The 18,677-nt window shown below is 39.3% G+C and overlaps 1 protein-coding gene across 2 annotated transcripts in view; it reads left to right on the forward strand.

Moving 5' to 3' along the window:
• The first annotated feature begins 5,995 nt into the window (after window positions 1–5,995).
• LOC141139853 (probable cation-transporting ATPase 13A4) overlaps window positions 5,996–18,677 on the forward strand; it is a 203,175-nt gene continuing 190,493 nt past the window's right edge. For both annotated transcript variants that reach the window (XR_012243820.1, XM_073626383.1), the window contains exon 1: window positions 5,996–6,148. Coding sequence is in view for 1 of the 2 variants with exons in the window: in XM_073626383.1 (XP_073482484.1) it covers window positions 6,101–6,148 (48 nt within the window). In the remaining variant the exon portion in view is untranslated. The remainder of the gene's footprint in view (window positions 6,149–18,677) is intronic.

Genomic DNA, 18,677 nt, shown 5'->3' on the forward strand with positions numbered 1-18,677 from the left:
TCACTGGGCAAATAAGTATGCATTTTTTTTTTATAAACACACCTCTAACCATTTCATGTGTTTTCAAGAAACTCTCAGCAAAAGGCAAAGATGTTTTCGGGCCACTTTCTCAGTCTCCATATGTTTGACTGTGAAAGCAAAAACAAAAATAAAAGGAACAATACTTTTTCAATGCGCAAGGAAACAATCGGTTATAAATAAAACATTGTTTCCATAGGATGCATATGGTAAAGATATAGAGATATTTCTGCCTGGATGCTGCACACAAACGTTTGGAATTATATTAATCCTGTATCATTATAATAATAAGAAGAAGACAAATATACAAAGGGAAAAAAAACGAATGCGCAAAACCAGACTAACTCAAATAAACAAACATAAAGATGGGAGAAGCTGCCACATATAAAAGTGTTCCCACACAGAAATGAAATGAGTAAATAGGTATGTTGCACTAACTAAAAATAAATAAACAATAGTAGGTGTGATAACACACTAAATGAATGACACTTCCAAAACGTGCTAATACTGATATACTGAATGCTCAAATGCTAAAAATCTCCAATATAATAAAACAATAGTAAACATTCATAATGGTACTAAACACAGTTAAATAAATATTGCTTCCACAACTGTGCTAAAAGATAAGGTGCTGAATAGTCAGGTGCAAAAAATCTTCAACATCATGCATAATATAATAATAACAGGTATTTCTAATAAAGTGCAAACAAAGCAATAAAGTGCAAAAGTGTTCGCAAAATGCTGGTGGTATGATCAAAGTCCAAAAATATCTGAGGGACAGTTCATATAAATGTTAATAACTGGTATTTCTTTATTAGGAATACCCGTTATTAACATTTACTCATACCTATTTACTCAATAATAAGACAAACTTTTGTTGTTCCCTTAGCCTGACTAAAGCGACAAATCAAATAAGGAGACTATAATGAAAAGGTAATGCTAAATGTGCAATTCGTGCCAATAAAAGTGAAATAATCCCAGATAAGTAAAGTTGCTATGGAATCCTACCCAAACACAAGGTTTTTAATTTGAGTCACATACTTTTGGTGACATTGAATATCCATATCCAAAGAGATATTTTCTATCCTACTGATTATGCAATAAAGGACAGGTTGTTCTGGGAAGCAATGTGATAAGCAATGAAATCAGCATTCCAAAAACAATTACTAGCAGATTTTCAAGCAATAATGCTCTAAAAAGGGGGATTATTGGATACCTGGGTAGTTGCTTGTTTATAACTGCAACTCCCCAACAAGCCTCAACTAGCAGTGCTTGTTGCTGTCTCATGTACATACTGTCTCCCAATCGTCAGATGTCTAAGGTAAGATTTATCCATTTAAATCCATAGTCAATGTCCGTCGTTGTTTTTTCTAAATATAACATGCAATGTAACAAATTGACTTGTAGTTATGTCTCATCACTGCTTTGGAATCCTATTGCTGGATGTTTCTCTGTCTTTCCCCTAAGGTGTGGGGTGATTTTCTCTTCCTTGCTGGATTTGATATCTACCATGCGGTTCTCCTTTCTGAGAGTACAGCTTTTCTCTCATTCCCTCGTCCCTTCACAAATTGTTTTTGGTTGTTGTTATCAATTATATATATTGCTACACATCCAACTCTAATCCATCCTTTAGCCTCACCACCACTCGGGTGGAAGTGGGTGAAATTTTTGTGCAGTCAATAATACTTTCCTGTGCATCTCCTGAAGAAGCAAGATTTTTTCATCGAGAACAATAGCACAGCTATTTCAGATTGATGGTGGTCATCTTTATGGACTACATAGGTTCTATGGAAAGGTTTCTTTGTTGATCTCAGTTGAATACTATTTATATATATTGATGCTCATTATATTTTTGTATTATGTTTTGTTTTTAAATGTCTGTTAATACATTTTTCATATTTTTTATATATCATCTTTGAGGTGTGACTCATTAAAAGTCCTGTGGGCTAAATATTTTTTTTTTGTCTGCATTGTACTTATGTCTCCTTATCTCTACCCACCCTTCTACTAAGCTTTTTGAAATCTTTAAAAATACTCCATAAAAGGGAAGATCACAAACCAGACCAAGTTAGCAGCCATCAAAGGGGTATACTGGATGACATAAAATAGTAAAAGTTGGTGGGACACAAAATATTGCTGTTTAAGAGGAATATACTGTAATGGACATCAATATTTCCTTTGTATACTAACAAAGAAAGAATATATATTGTATGTACTGTATCAGGTATGTATAATCGAATTAAACATGTTTGGCAATTTAGAGCTAAGTAATTTCCTTCAGTTTAACAAGGCACTTTTTCAATATTACAATAATATGGGCTTACAGACCACAATATGCATGAGGAGCAATTCCTCTGGAGGGGGTATCCAGATTAGTGGGCTGCCCTGAGATTCCCAAAGTCCTTGCAGTTTTTCCAGCTGATGGTGGGAGTTCAAAGAAGCTGGCAGAAGAGACACTCTGTAAGGGGAAATCTACTATTTTCCAGTGCACAAAGCAAAGTCCATAATGACATGGATGAGCGAGTTTGTGGTGGAGGAACTTGATTGGCCTGCACAGAGTCCTGACCTCAACCCGATAGAACACCTTTGGGATGAATTAGAGCGGAGACTGTGAACCAGGCCTTCTTGTCCACATCAGTGCTTGACCTCACAAATGCACTTCTGGAAGAATGATCAAACATTCCCATAGACACACACCTAAACCTTGTGGACAGCCTTTCAGAAGAGTTGAAGTTTGGCATAGCTGCACCCTATGGACTTAGACACGGATGTCATTAAAGTTCATGTGCATGTAAAGGCAGGTGTCACAATACTTTTGATAATATAGTGTATGTTGATTTGAGGATTTTTGTATGCGAAAAAACAATGCATATAAATGTTACCTAAATATTAGTAATTAAATATAATGTGTGAGGTGATTTTTTGGTAAGCAATAAATGTACTAGGCAACAAAAGAAAATAATAATTAGAAAAAAGCACAGAGCAAGAAAAAAAAAGACAATAACGGGACAGGACAAAGCCACTACTAGAATGAAGTTCTACTGTCATGGTCTGGGGTCAGAGGCCAGTAACTGTAACAGTAGAGAGGTTTACAGGTGGTCAGCTGGAAATGTACAAGGAGACCCCCCTATCAGATGACACAGGCTCACCTAAGGCACAGGGTTTAAACATTATCCAGTAATCACCAGAGCTCCTGATGGTGGAGATCATGTGGTGGTCCTAAGGACCCCCCCACCAGGAGGTGAGATAGCCAGGGTCCAGGAAAAGATATAGCATGTAGGGATCAAGCAGAAATGTAGTCAGTAAACAAAGGTCAGTAACAAGTAGTAGCTAGATCAGATCAGACAAGAAGTATAGTCAATGAACAAGCCAGGGGTCAGTAACGAGTAGTAGCAAGGATATGGGCAGCAACAGGTATACAAGGAGCAAGATATCAGCTGGAGAGAGCACAATAATCTGGCAAACAGGAAATGCAGAGGCATAGTTTAACCACTTCATTACCCAGCCATAGTCATATGACGGCCTGAGATGGGATCTCCCATCCTGGGTGGCCGTCATATGACGTCCTGGGCTTCCCGGCCATCTCGGGGGCGCGTGCGTGCGCCCGCCATGTTGCTCGGGACCCAGTGCGTGTGCCCGGCGGCCACGATGTCTGCCGGGCACCCGCGATTGCCCGTTAACCGGACCGGACCGTGGATCTGTGTGTGTAAACACACAGATCCATGTCCTGTCAGTTGAGAGGAGACCGATCTGTGTTCCCAGTACAGAGGAACACAGATCAGTCTCCTCCCCTTGTACGTCCCCACCCCCTACAGTTAGAATCATTCCCTAGGAAACATAATTAACCCCTTGTCTCCCCCTAGTGGTTAACCCCTTCCCTGCCTGTCACATTTACACAGTAATCAATGCAATTTTATAGCATTGATCGCTGTATAAATGTGAATGGTCCCAAAAATGTGTCAAAAGTGTCCGATGTGTCCGCCATAATGTCGCAGTCACGAAAAAAAATCGCAGATAGCCGCCATTACTAGTAAAAAAAAAAAAATAAATAAAATTTTTTTAAAATGCCATAAATCTATCCCGTATTTTGTAGACGCTATAAATTTTGCGCAAACCAATCAATATACGCTTATTGCGATTTTTTTTTACCAAACATATGTAGAAGAATATGTATCGGCTGAAACTGAGGAAAAAATTTGTTTTTTTTTTAAAAAATTGGGATAATTATTATAGCAAAAAGTATAAAATGTTGTGTTTTTTTCAAAATTGTCGCTCTTCTTTTGTTTATAGCGCAAAAAATAAAAACCGCAGAGGTGATCAAATACCACCAAAAGAAAGCTCTACCTGCGGGGAAAAAAGGACGTCAATTTTGTTTGGGTACAGCATTGCACGACCGCGCAATTGTCGTTTAAAGTGCGACAGTGCTGAAAACTAAAAATTGGTCTGGGAAGGAAGGGGGTGAAAATGCCCTGTATTGAACTGGTTAAATCAGAAAGTTCATGGGAGGAGAAAAAGGTTTCAGGTCCAGACCCAGTACTTAACATTTACATTTATTCTTGGCTCTCATGCTTATCCAAAAGAATTCTGGAGTGGAGAGCAGATAACTGAAAGGGTTTACAAAGCAGAGCTTCCAAGTGGGAGTTAGGTTGGTAATGGAGAATATGAAGATGCAGCTTACAGTCCAGAATTTTCTAACCTTTGATAATAGCTGGCCTCCAAATTTAATACATGGAGACTGTGTGAATATATTGACACAAAAAATGTTCATGTCTAACCTGGCTCAACTGATCTCAAAAGCCCATGTAGACTAGCCTTCAGAGGGGAAGGACTACATATAAATAAGAGATTTTTTTTCATGGGGTATCCTGGTACACGACTTATAAAATAATGTCATGGAAGCAATAACTTTAATCTATGTGCAATTGTTTTGAAACTAAAGAGACACTAGATTAAATCAGAAGGGATTGGATTCAAGCATGTGGTATTCAGACCATTGCTTTTAACCAAAATTGTTTCCAAAAGATTATATATGCTTTCAACATATTTTATGAATGTTTTTTAAATGTAAATACTTGTTTAGACACCTTAAAGCAGCTGGAAAAAGCATTGGAAAAGTAAGTGAAGGGACAGTGGAAACATAATAGAAGTGTGGGGAGAGTATTCGTTTCATGCATAAAATGAAAATCTATTAAAATCAGGGGAAGAGGGTGTTTTGAAAGCTTTCACTACAATCTATTTATTAGATAATAAATGGTAAAAGCCTGAATCCAAATTTACAGCCTAGTTTAAACAAATTACTTTACTTTCTTTAAGATTATAGGTTATTTTTTTTTCTTTATCTATACTTAAACTCTGTTCACAGCCAGCATACACACTTTGGCAGGATTATTTTGGGGCTACAATCTTTATGTGAGTCTTTGAGAGGGAGCAACTTAATGAAAGCAATTTTTAGAATGGACCTTAAAGGTGCCAAACAGTCTATAATTTTCTATAAAACAATACAAGTTTATTAGTACAAAACTGTAAAATGTATGTGTTAATGCACATAATGATATAATATAAACACTTATGTCCTGTGTAGATTCATATCAGCAAGAACGTACAGCTCCCCCAACTTGTAATATCACCCCTTGATAACCCAAGCTACAAATTGTTTGATGCATGTACCAAAACATTGATTCACATTAAGGTTGAATTCAAGTAGTAAATAATGAGATGGGATGTTAAAGGGTCTCAAAGCCTCCACTAGTTTCATATGAATGCCCTGATTTTTTAGGAGTTCTGTGGTTTGATTTTGGCACACTTAGCACAGATGGCCTTTAGATTTAAAGGTCACACTTCACACAGATGGCCTTTAGATTTAAAGGTCATTAATATCTGGTTGGATTGTTCAATTAATTAAAAAAAATTTCATATGGAAGTGTCATGAAGCCTGAATGCTAATCTGAGTCATTAGGCAAGTAAAGAGGTTGTACTTGTTGTGACTATAAAAGCACCAGAGTGAGGGAGTGTGCAAGTCAGAAGGGATTATTCAGTATTGCTACATTCCCCTGCTAATCTTTAGCAAGCAGTCGATGAAGAAATGGGAGAAAAACATGCCATACTTAACCAAGGGGAAGAGAATGAAATGGTGAGCAAACAGTTCATTCTTTGTATATATAAAAATTTACTGAACATAGAAGCTTTTCATGGAACATTTTACATAACTGACTTTAGAAGAACGTTTGCTTTACTGCCACACTCAGCATATCCATAGCTGATAAACATTGATAATCAGCTTTACAAAGCATACAAAAGCTACCTATTATCACAATATTATACCTGTTATGTAATATATTGAGAAATTATCTGAAATACTAGATGTGATTACCTTGTTCCTCACATTGTATGTTATTAAGCTTGTTGATTGTGCTCTTCACGTATTGTATTGAATTTTTTAACCCTTTTACATGCAATATGCATTTGTTTTATGACAAACATACAACCTATCTGTAGACTGACCACGTGACACAATCAACTACAATATAGCCAGATCAAAAACTAAAAAAAAAACTAAAACAAAAAACCCCCAAAGATGCTAATATTATATCTTGATTTTTTTTTTTGTTACAAAATGCAGTATTTGCTTGATACCTGTCTGTTATCCTACTTGAATATTTAATGTATCCTATTTTCTTATGGAAAATGCAGCAATAGTAGCGAGACTGTAGAGTGGAGAGAAGAGAGTACATTCGCATTCTACTGACCACATTTCTGAAAAATAAAAGAAAGCCAACAATGCTTGATCCCATTAAAAGCAGACTATGATAGAATTACCTGTTCTATTTAAAATATATTATGTGGTTTTAAGATAATTGCAGCTTACCTAAGGTGTCTACCTAGTAGTATTGTTATTGGACCAATTGTCATCTTCGCCATATGGCTAGTTTAAAAATATTAATTGTAATAACTTCTACAAATGTATGTATAAATTGTTATTGATAATTATTAAAAATATGTGTAGAAAATGGTTTCGCTATAATCAGAAAATAACGATTAGTTGTCTAAGAAAAAAACCCTGCATGGAAATATTTACTTTTTGTATGACCTGGTATATTCCAGTTTTGGCAGATAGTGAAAAGTGAAAACTAGAATTTTAAGTGGTTGTAAAGTCAGTCAGTCATTCTATGCATTGAGATAAAAAAACCTTCTGTCTGCAGCAGCTCCCCTCAGCCCCCCATCTTCCTCCAGTGATGTGTACGAGTTTGGGACTCTCCCTCGTAATTGGTTGAGACACAGCTGTGGCGCCATTGGCTCCCGCTGCTCTCAGACAAAGTCAGTTAGCCAATCAGACGAGAGAGGGGGTGGAGCTGAACCACAGCTCTATGTCTGAATGGACACACAGAGCTGCAGCTCAGCTCGGGTGCCCCCATAGCAAGCTGCTTGCTGTGGGGGCACTCAGCAGGAGGGAGAGGCCAGGAGCGCTGGAGAGGGACCCGAGTAGAGGAGAATCTGGGCTGCTCTGTGCAAAACCATTGCACAGAGCAGGTAAGTATAACATGTTGGTTATTTTTAAATAAAATAAAAGAGACTTTAGTATCATTTTAAGTTCCACTGATCCAAAATAATATAATGGTCTGTCTGAGAGACTTCTAGTTTTTGAGAATCCTTTATTTCCTATTGTCCATTGTGGTTGTACACTGATTATTGGGTGCCCAAGTACCTACCTCTGCAGATATTGTAGCACAGGTGGGACCAGGAAGGGGTGTAGGGAGTGTGGGGGGGGGAGGTTGTCAGGGCTTTTGGTGTGGGAGGAGAGGGGATGTCCCAGTTCCCATGGGGGGGTAGTCTTTTTCTTTGGGGCATTTGGGTGTGTGGGGGTGGTGAAGGGATACTGGGTGGCAGTAGCATGGGAAGGCTGGGTCTGGCAGGGTGGAGGTCGGGACTTTTTACTTTTTTTATGCATATAGATTTGGTTACCCACACCTTGTATATATTTAAGTAGCGCAGCTTATTTGTAAAATATTTGTTGGACTCCCAGGACCCAGGGCTGGATTAACATAGTGGCTATTGGAGCAGCAGCTCCAAGCCCCTTACCTTAAAGTAAGGCCCATTTGCCCAAAAAAACAAAATCACAAAAAATAAAAATAAAAAACAATAGAGCTTTGAGGGTCGTAGAGACCCCAAATTGGGATCCACCCCACTACTGGTCAAAATTTGGGGCTCCTAGGACCTATAGTTCTAGAGATATGGGGCTCCTTGTGCAGCCTGTCAGAAGCTACATACAGAGCAGCCAGTTTAAATACAAGCTGGCACACTCTGTTTTCAGCAGACTGAGATGATGAGATCACAGTGCCTCTCCTCACTTTTTGTCAGAGGCACTGAGCTCGATGGACAGCTTGGAGCCTTGGACCAATGGTAAAGTACCATTGGCCCCAGCTGTCAAATAACAATTCTGCAGTGAGAGGCTGTCCTCTCACTGCAGTGTTATAGAAGGGGGCATGTGTCTAAAAGACACATGCTCTCTTCCAGGCCAGCCCTCTTAATTAGAAGGAAAAAACATGGGTTTATGGATATAAGGTTCACCCATAATCCCATGTTTTTCTCACAGTTAAGAAGGAGAATGAGAATCTTCTGCTGCTGAAAAGGTACAGTTTTAATCAAGCTAAATGATATATTATTATGGTATATGTTATAACATAATAATTAATTATTTATCTACAGTATTTACTGTGAAATTACTGGTTTGAAGTTATAACTTCAAACTTCAGTATTTTGTCCGTTAAGCCACCTGCTTGAGTACAGTTTTTGAAAATATAGTAAATTACTTTAAAAACAATATATAATAATTATTTGTATATTACTTATTTATGGTAACTAACCCCTTACCACCCAGGCCAATTCTGACACTTCTCTCCTACATGTAAAAATCATCATTTTTTTGCTAGAAAATAACTCAGAACCCCCAAACACTATATATATTGTTTTAGCAGACACCCTAGGGAATAAAATGGCGGTCGTTACAACTTTTTATGTAACATGGTATTTGCACAGCAATTTTTCAAACGTGTTTTTTTTTTTAAAGAAACTGTTTCATGAATAAAAAAATGTAAAAAATAAAACACAAAAGTTAGCCCGATTTTTTTGTTTACTTTGAAAGATGATGTTACGCCGAGTAAATAGATACCTAAAATGTCATGCTTTAAAATTGCGCACACTTGTATAATGGCGCCAAACTTCAATACTTAAAAATCTCCATAGGCGACGCTTTAAAATATTTTTAGAGGTTACATGTTTAGGGTTACAGAGGAGGTCTGGTACTAGAATTATTTCTCTCACTCTGATGATCACGGCGTATGTAACCTGTGTGTATCTGGCTCTGATACTAGCTAGTGTCTTACCAGCTACTGACCTCACCGGATGTCCCTGACAGAAATCTTTGCTTTACTTCACAGCTGCAAATGTTTTTTTTTGTAATTTCTTTAGCTGCAGCATCTTTAAACTCGCCTGTCAAACTCATCTATTGATTTCAATGGGGCCACTCTGCAGCTGCAAGCCAAATTTGCTTGCAGTAGCAGCATAGTCCAGCAATGTGAAACTACCATTCAGCAAAAAAAACAAGGAGGCAGCAGTATCCCCTCATGAACGCCTGTTAGCTGCTGTTATACCACTAGTTGAAAAGCAATACACCACAGATCACTTTTCAGAGGGCAGTAAGCATTACCTCAAATGTGGAGGAAACTTGAAACACATCATCCATTTCACACTCACCACAAACCAGGTCACTCCCAAGCCACTTCCAATGTTAGCCACCTCCCTTCAACTTATATCACAGGTGATCATTTCCCAACTTGCAGATGACAGTCCCTACTCCAAAACATATATCACTCCTAGTTACTCCCCCCACCCACTGATTGATATCCCTCCATGACCACCTCACATCCCCCTGCTGACAGACATCTCTCCCCAGCCTGTCCCCACACACCCTCTAACTTGAACCACCCTCACACACCCAAATCCCCCAAAGAAAGAGACTTCCCCTCCCCCATGAGAGCCTTCCCTGCCCACAGAATACAATGATCAGTGTTGCTAACCAAAGCTGGCAGCACTGATTGTGTTGGGAAAAACCTGATAGCCTGGTTGTACTCAAGTTGTTTACAAGATTGACTTGTGTACAACCAGCTAACCCATACATAAATCGACTATGGCTGGTCTCTGCCTAGTTGGCTTAATTTAAATCCATGTATGGCCCGCTTAACCACTATGCAGCCCCTAAACATCCTTCCACAAACCTTTACATTTTTCCTTCCCAGATTGCTTCATCCTCCTCACCTGTACATAGTGCCCACGGTCATACCCTCCACACTCCTCTTTTGCACATACTGCTCACTGTCATACCCTCCACACTTCTCTCCTATACATAGTGCCCACTGTCATACACTTTTTTCCTGTACATAGTGCCCACTGTCATACCCTCCTCACTCCTCTCCTGTACATACTACCCACTGTCATACACAGTGCCCGCTGTCATACCCTCCACACGCCTCTCCTGTACATACTGCTCACTGTCATACCCTCCACACTCCTCTCCTGTACATAGTGCCTGCTGTCATACACTTCTCTCCTGTACATACTGCCCGCTGTCATACCCTCCACACTCCTCTCCTGTACATACTGCTCACTTGTCATACCCTCCAAACTCCTCTCCTGTACATACTGCCCGCTGTCATACCCTCCACACTCCTCTCCTGTACATACTGCTCACTTGTCATATCCTCCACACTCCTCTCCTGTACATACTGCCCACTGTCATACCCTCCACACTCCTCTCCTGTACATACTGCTCACTGTCATACCCTCCACACTCCTCTCCTGTATATACTGCTCTCTGTCATACCCTCCACACTTCTCTCCTGTACATACCGCCCACTGTCATACTCTCCACACTCCTCTCCTGTACATACTGCCCATTGTCATACTCTCCACACAGGACCAACATATATTTTTTGGTCTCATTAGATTTTACACATGCAAATCTTCAAATCTGGGCCCCTTTTTTGGAGCGAGACACCATATTTGTTGAAAACTGCCTTACCAAAGCCACTGTGCTTTATCATGAGCTAACTGATGTTCTGATTTGAATTCAGCATCTCTTGTCTACTTGCTCCAAGTTAAGTTAAAGACACACATGCATTCTTCTGTCAAATACTGGGATTATTCTCTTAATGGGATGTATGCATCATAAATAGTTGCCACCACAAATTAACAGCCATCTGTCAACTATTTGTCTTTTGCCTTCCAGACTGACTGCTAACATTGTTACCAACCTGACAGATTAGACAAACCTGCCCAGAGACTTCCCCCTCCTAGGGTGACAGCCACTGTATGTAATTTGAGATGCTGGGTAGGGGGGTACAAGCATTACTTACCACCACTGTATCAATCAAGGGTCCTGGTCAAAATGCATTCTAATATATGAGGGGGTGAGGGTCCAATATAGATCTGGCATAGAGCAGGGAGCTGAGCATAATCTGAGACTTGAGTGGAGGAAATGGACACACTCCCCTCTACACAGTCTCATAGTGAAACATGCACAGTTGAGGCTGTCAATCACCTGCTCTGTGCTGGGGGGTGGGGGGGGGCAGGGTCATCTCTTGGGATTGTCTAATGTTGGCATAGACTGTCAGAAATGCACATAGCAGACAGATGGGAGAGCAGACAGAAATCATAGTAGGTGGTTTGGATCAAAGCAAGTAAACCTATAGAAGGATATGCTTTATTAATTTATTATTTACAACCACTTTAAAGCAGTTTTCAGTCACGGTTTCATTTTTTTATCTATTAAATCTTCTGCCCTTGTTGTTTTAACTGTTGATAGTAAAACTTTTTTTTCTGCTAGTAAATACCTTATACAGCCCACTTCCTGTTTCTTGTCTAGTCATTAGCCTAGGCTTAAGACATCATGCACAGACCTCTCTCTCACTCTCATGAGAGTTTGCCAGGAAGGGAGGGGGGTGAGTAATAAGAGGGCCAATGAGAGCTGCAGAGCTGGAGGTGTGCCTCTGTATGTTTGTGTAAATCCAGAAGGTGGCCAGGAAGCAGCTTCAGCTGCCCACAGTTAAAATGGTTGCAGTCAGACTCAGTGGATAGAGATTTGTGCAGCACATTTGACAAGTACAGAATCACAGTGTATAAAATAATATGCAAAGTGGTTGGAGGGAAGCATCAGAATGACAAAGATGTTTTTATTACAAATTATGTGAGCAGACTGCAGTTCCTCTTTAAGCACTTTAAACTACTTCACGTATCATCAAAAGTAAAGGCCTGGTATAATATATTGTAACACCTAATGTTATAATACACAGGTGGGGGTTATGAGGTGACAATATACAGATTTTTAACAAACTGTTTTTATCCAAAGCCAAAACGTATTCTGTCAGTTTTTTTTATTGGTTTGTCTCTGTAATAATGAATATTGTCACCTGTGCAATAAATGATGGAAAATGAAAATTTGTATAGTCATCACTAGGGCAGGAGGAGAGGTCAGCTCTTTCAATAAGGGCCCCTGTTCTGATAACGACATTCTAAGAGGGAATTTGCCCTCATTTAAACATTCTCTCTCAAATTCTGTGTCTATGGGGGTCATTTACTATAGCGCTATAGCGCTAATTCGCGCAAATTGCCACGAATTAGCGCTAATTCGCGGCAATTTAGCGCGAATTAGCGCTAATAGCGCTGATTCGCGCTAAAACGGTATTCACTATAGCGCTGGTGAGAAAATACTCCCAAAATCGAATTTACTATAGCTCCCTGAAACTAAATAGAGCCCAAACCCTTACTCTGCTAAAACCTAGAGAATTGCACATGGAAATAATGTTTAGAGCATGATATAATTGCCTAAATGGTACTGAAATATGCGGTATATTATTTAAAGATTATCTGCTTTTAAACTGTGTGTAAAAGTGATTTCTACACTGAAATATCTTTAAAAGTCTGAAAAGTGAAAAATTCCCCGTTTTGGACAACTAGGTGCCAACACAACTGAGCATGCTCAGACCTGAAAATAACTCTCATTTTAACTCAAGTGTCTTTTTTACCTGGAGGTATAGTAAATACCAAAATGAGAGCTAATTAGAGAGCATTTTTTGGGAGTTAAAATCTGCTCTAATTTAGTCCAAATGAAGTTTCAGTCATTGATTCTAATGGAACAATTCTAACTTTCACAAAAAAAACCTTTTAATGTTGAGATGAAATGTATCTTTCTGTGAAATAAATTTTCCTTTGCAACATTGTTGCTTCTACTTAAAATATTTTGTTTTTAAGAATGCTACAATGTGGAATGTTTTGATGTTTTGGTAAAATATATTTTTCTCTGTCACTTTCACTTGTTACTCTTCATCTCACAACAATCTTTACCCCAAACTCACACAGGTGTCTTTACAATCCACAAACAATACCATTGCTGATGAAAATTTAAAATGAATCACAATTTTTTGTGCTTTTTATTATTTCCAAATATTCATAATTTGAGCCCAAAAAATGTGATATGTGTACCAACATCAGAAATCAAAATGTAATTCCCAAATATTTGAGGGTAATATTCTACTCTCACCCACAAAAAAACACCAAATATCACAGAATAAATCAAGAAGAATAACTCTTGAGTAATGTAATTCCATCACCTGTATGTCCATAGAAATGAAGTATTAATGTGTTTTTATGTGTATTTATGTGTAGTTATGTGTAGGAGGGTCTCACACGTGGCAGCTCTGTGGCTTAGAGGTTAGAACTTCTGCTTAGTATCTCTGAGGGTCTGGGTTCAAATCCCAACCATGTTACTTCATGTAGAGAAGTTGTCTCATCTCCCAGGTCCTATAATTATGTCTAAATGTAGTAGTTATGTGTAGGAGGGTTCCACCACCATTGTAAGTCTTTTCCAGATACACTATATAGCCAAAAGTATTGGGACGCCTGCCTTTACACACACATGAACTTTAATGGCAGCCCAGTCTTAGTCCGTAGGGTTAAAATTTGATTTGGCCCACCCTTTGCAGCTAGACCAGCTTCTGGGAAGGCTGTCCAAAAGGTTTAGTCTGCCTATGGGAATGTTTGATCATTCTTCCAGAAGTGCATTTGTGAGGCCAGGCACTGATGTTGGATGAGAAGGCCTGGCTTGCAGTCTCTACTCTAATTCAGCCAAAGGGTGTTCTATCGGGTTGAGGCCAGGACTCTGTGCAGGCCAGTCAAGTTTCTCCACCCCAAACTTGCTCATCCATGTCTTTATGGACCTTGCTTTGTGTACTGGTGTGCAGTCATGTTGGAACAGGAAGGGGCCATCCCCAAACTGTTCCCACAAAGTTGGGAGCATGAAATTGTCCAAAATGTCTTGGTATGCTGACGCCTTAAGAGTTCCCTTCTCTGAAACTAAGAGGCCAAGCCCAACCCCTGAAAAACAACCCCGCACCATAATCCCCCTCCACCAAATCATTTGGACCAGTGCACAAAGCAAGGTCCATAAAGACATGGATGAGTGATTTTGGGGTGGAGGAACTTGACTGGCCTGCACAGAGTCCTGACCTCAACACAACAGAACACCTTGGGATAAATTAGAGAGGAGACTGTAGGTCAGGCCTTCTCGTCCAACATCAGTGCCTGACCTCACAAATGCACTTGGAAGAATGGTCAAACATTCCCATAGACACACTCCTAAACCTTGTGGACAAGAAGAGTTGAAGCTGTTATAGCTGCAAAGGGTGGGCCAAATGAGTTTTGAACCCAATACTAATACTGGGATGCCATTACAGTTCATGTGTGTTTAAAGGCAGGCATCCCAATACTTAGGCCAATATACTGTATATTGCTTGTGACACTGAGCATGGCTATGGACTTAGGGCTGGTTCACACCACAGAGATGCAGAGAACATGTGTGGGGCTGCCTGGTGGGCAAGTGGGTAGCAGTTCTGTCTAGCAGCACCTGAGATGTTGGTTCAATTCCCCAACATGCTAATACTTGTGTTGAAGTTTATATGTTCTCCCTATGTGGGTTTCTCACCACAATCTAAAGACATGCTGGCATCTTATTTGTCTCCTGTCGAAATAGGTTCTAATGTAAGAACGTTGATTTTGGACTTTATATTGGAAGCTCATTGCAGCCAGGGACTGATGTTAATGTTTATTAGCACTAATCATGCCCAGGGACTTGGACATTTCAAATTTTAGGGTTTACACTGCACGGGTACATATGCTTAGAAAACTGTTGCTTTGTTTATGTGGATGCAAATGGACTTTGATCTTTAGCCTGTAGTTGGAGATTTGATGCACATAGCCAAGGGCTAACAGAGTTGCGAACACTATTATGTGTTCCTGCCCATCAGGTGCAATCACTTTAGACATACATGAAAAGACAGATTGAAAGATACTGGTGGGCGTGTACTTCTATTGGGTGTGTCAGTGTGCTAACAATACAACCTCTCTTATATAAAGGCCTGCAGTAGTGGGATTCGTTTGGCCTGAGAAGGTCAGGTTTTTTGTTGTGAGGGAGAAGGAATAATATTGGGAGAGTTGATGAAATTCTTGTGCATTTTTTCAATCAAAAGTGGGTTTATGTGGCCATGCTGTCAATGTTGTGTGTGTATTGTTCCTATCTGATCATGCAAACATCGTTTGGAAGCATCTGCTGACCTACTATTTTTGATATCGTTTAATCGTGTACACCGAAATGCAGCTTCCAGCAGAACATGGTCATCAATGTATGTATGTGTGGATTGTGGGCTGGTGGTGGGTGTTTTGAATAAGTCTTTTGCAATATTATGTTGGAATGCTTTGTAAGAGTGACTGTTAAGTATGTTTCTATAATCTTTCAGATAATAATGTGATGTGTTGCCCGTTATACACTGAAATTAAAGCTGTGTCCACTCTAAGGTTTTGTCTAATTTTAGATTGTAAGCTCCTATGAGCAGGGCCCTTAAAATTCCATTGCTAAATGTAGTACCATATATCCTGTCCAAATTTTTTTGAAGCTAGTAAATGTAAATTTATTTTTTTTTCTGCTGGTAAAATAAAAGTACATTGAGCTTTTGTTGTGGTGTGGGTGTGGGTGTGTGGTGTTTTTTTTTTTTTTTTTTTTTTGTTTTTTTTCCCTTCTACTTTTCTTTAGTTTTTGTGGGTGGTGGTTTTGGGAAAGTGCAATATCGCTTCTATATTTTATTTCAATATGTATTTGTGCACCAAAAAACTAATCTTTGCCCTGGTTCACATCCTACTTTGAAATTGCGCTACTTCACTTGAAGTAGCATGATTTCAAAGTAGCAAGGTCAGCGTGATTTCAGGTGGCTTCATACACAAATGTCTATTGAAGTCGCACCTGAAATCGGCAAAAGTAGTGCAGGAACTACTTTAGCAAATTGATGCGGTGCCACAAAAAAAATGTTGCATCAATTGGAACAGTGCCATTGCCAATAGTCATGCGATTTGCTCTCTCAAATTGCATGACCAATCGCTCCAATGTAAACCTAGGCTTCTGCACAACTGCAAGGTATATATAAGGATTCCACCTTTATCATTAACGGCTGTGGAGAATTGCAGGTAATGAATTCAGCTGGTGGATAGGCAGTGTTTGAATGTGTCAGCTCTGGTTCACATTGGTGTGATTTGACATGTCAAATCTGTGGCAATTGCACTGTTCTAATTGGTGCGATTTGTATTGATATTGGTGCAGAAACCTGCACTGATGTCTCTGATGTTGCCCCCACAGTCGGGACTGACATGCAGGAATGAAATTGTGGGAGTTCAGCTGAACGATTTCCTCCCTCTGTCAGTGTGAACCAGGGCTCAAACTGGGCCTTTTCCCTTTGTAATTCACCTGCTGCTAACCCAGGGACACCATTTCTTAGCAAACTCCCTTAAGTTTACCTTCAAATATATGTAGAAATACAGATTTGCATATCTGAAAATAAAAAAATACTAATCGTGGTTGAGATCAAATATTCGCAGCTGCAATCAAAAGCGTAGTTTCACCTTCTGACCTGGAAATTATTCATTGTATGCACCTGGAAGTTCCTGTGCTGGTCAGGATCTCCATCTAGGTGGACATGGCGAGGTCTCTTTAGCAGAGAGGAGGCGCTGCTTATTGGCCGGGTAAGTGTAGGATATGTACTTGTACTTAATCAATGCGGGGTGGATGTTATAGTTAGATTTGGTGTGGGTGGGGTTCATTGATTTGTTTGGCATCACCACACATTTGCTTCCGTCCCATGTGCACACATCACTTCCTGCATTTGTTCTGCTGATGTAAATCAGTAAGGACTATGCAAGTATAAATGAGAGCTCCTTTTATTAAAATATATATGACTTGTTTCACAGCTGGGTGAATTTTCCAGCAAATTTGGACCTTTGAGTTGCATGACAAGTTGTACCCCATGATTCTCAATCATAACCATTCATATCTGTGCTACTTTAAGTCGCACCAACTTCAAAGTAGTCCCTGTACTACTTTGGTGTGACTTAAGGTATATCGGGTACAATATTACACAGGCATTCCCAGAAGTTGGGGCCAAGTTGCAGCAGCAAAGTGGCAGCAAAATAGTGTGACTTTCAGGTCGCAGCAGTGTGAATGAGATTCAAGGATAACACCTTTGAATTTGGCCCTATTGTCACTTGTGCATCCTGAAGGTGTAGCAAATTCGTCCCTGTACTACCTTGGTTTGACTTTGATGCAATTTGAGGTCCATACACCACAAGATTACACAGACATTGCTTCAAGTCATGAGAAAGCTGTGCAATTTTAAGGTCGCACAATTGCATATGGGGCCTTATTCAAAGGTGTTATCAATTAATCGCATTAGGTTACTTTCACACTTGGGTGACTTTTCATGGAGCTTTGGACCTCAGAGTCACATGAAAAGTTGTCCCCCTTGATTTCCATGCATATTTATTAGAGCTGTACGATTAATCGTCATCGTGATTTTTTTCCCCTTTACGATCTTGAAAAAAGAGTTTCACGATTCTTGCTATGTAAAGAACTCTCTCTGCTCTTCTGAAGCCACAGTCGAAAAACCAGGAAGTCTGCCAAGAATTAGAACATTCTTTATCAGTGAACTTAACTAGAAACCTTGTAACAATTTGTCAATTAAATAGAATTCTGTGTAAGTGAGGAAAGTTTAACTACTTAAACACTAAACATTTTTCTGACATTTGTTGGTTTCAGGTTAAAATCATTTTTTTTTGCTAGAAAATTACTTAAAACCCCCCAACATTATACATATATTTTTTTAGTAGAGACCCTAGAGAATAAAATGGTGGTTGTTACAATATTTTATGTCACACTGTATTTGCGCCTTTCAAATGCAATTTTTTTTTTGAAAAAAGTACTTTAATGAATTAAAAAAAAAAAAAGAAACGTTAGCCCAATTTTTTGTGGGATAATGTGAAAGATTTTACGTCACGAGAATCGTGATCTTTTTATTCTAAGCAAAAAAATTGTGATTCTCATTTTGGCCAGAACCGTGCAGCTCTAATATCTATGCAACTTCACCCATGTTCACATAGGTCTGAATTGACATGTCAAATTGTAGGCCAAATCGGCGCCTATTGATGGCAATGGAACTGTCCGAATTGGTGCGACGCCACAACGATTCCCAAAAGTAGTTCCTGCACTACTTTGGGCGACTTCAGGGGGCGAT

This window comes from Aquarana catesbeiana, linkage group LG04, assembly GCF_042186555.1.
Source record: "Aquarana catesbeiana isolate 2022-GZ linkage group LG04, ASM4218655v1, whole genome shotgun sequence".
In the NCBI taxonomy this organism is placed as follows: Eukaryota; Metazoa; Chordata; class Amphibia; order Anura; family Ranidae; genus Aquarana; species Aquarana catesbeiana.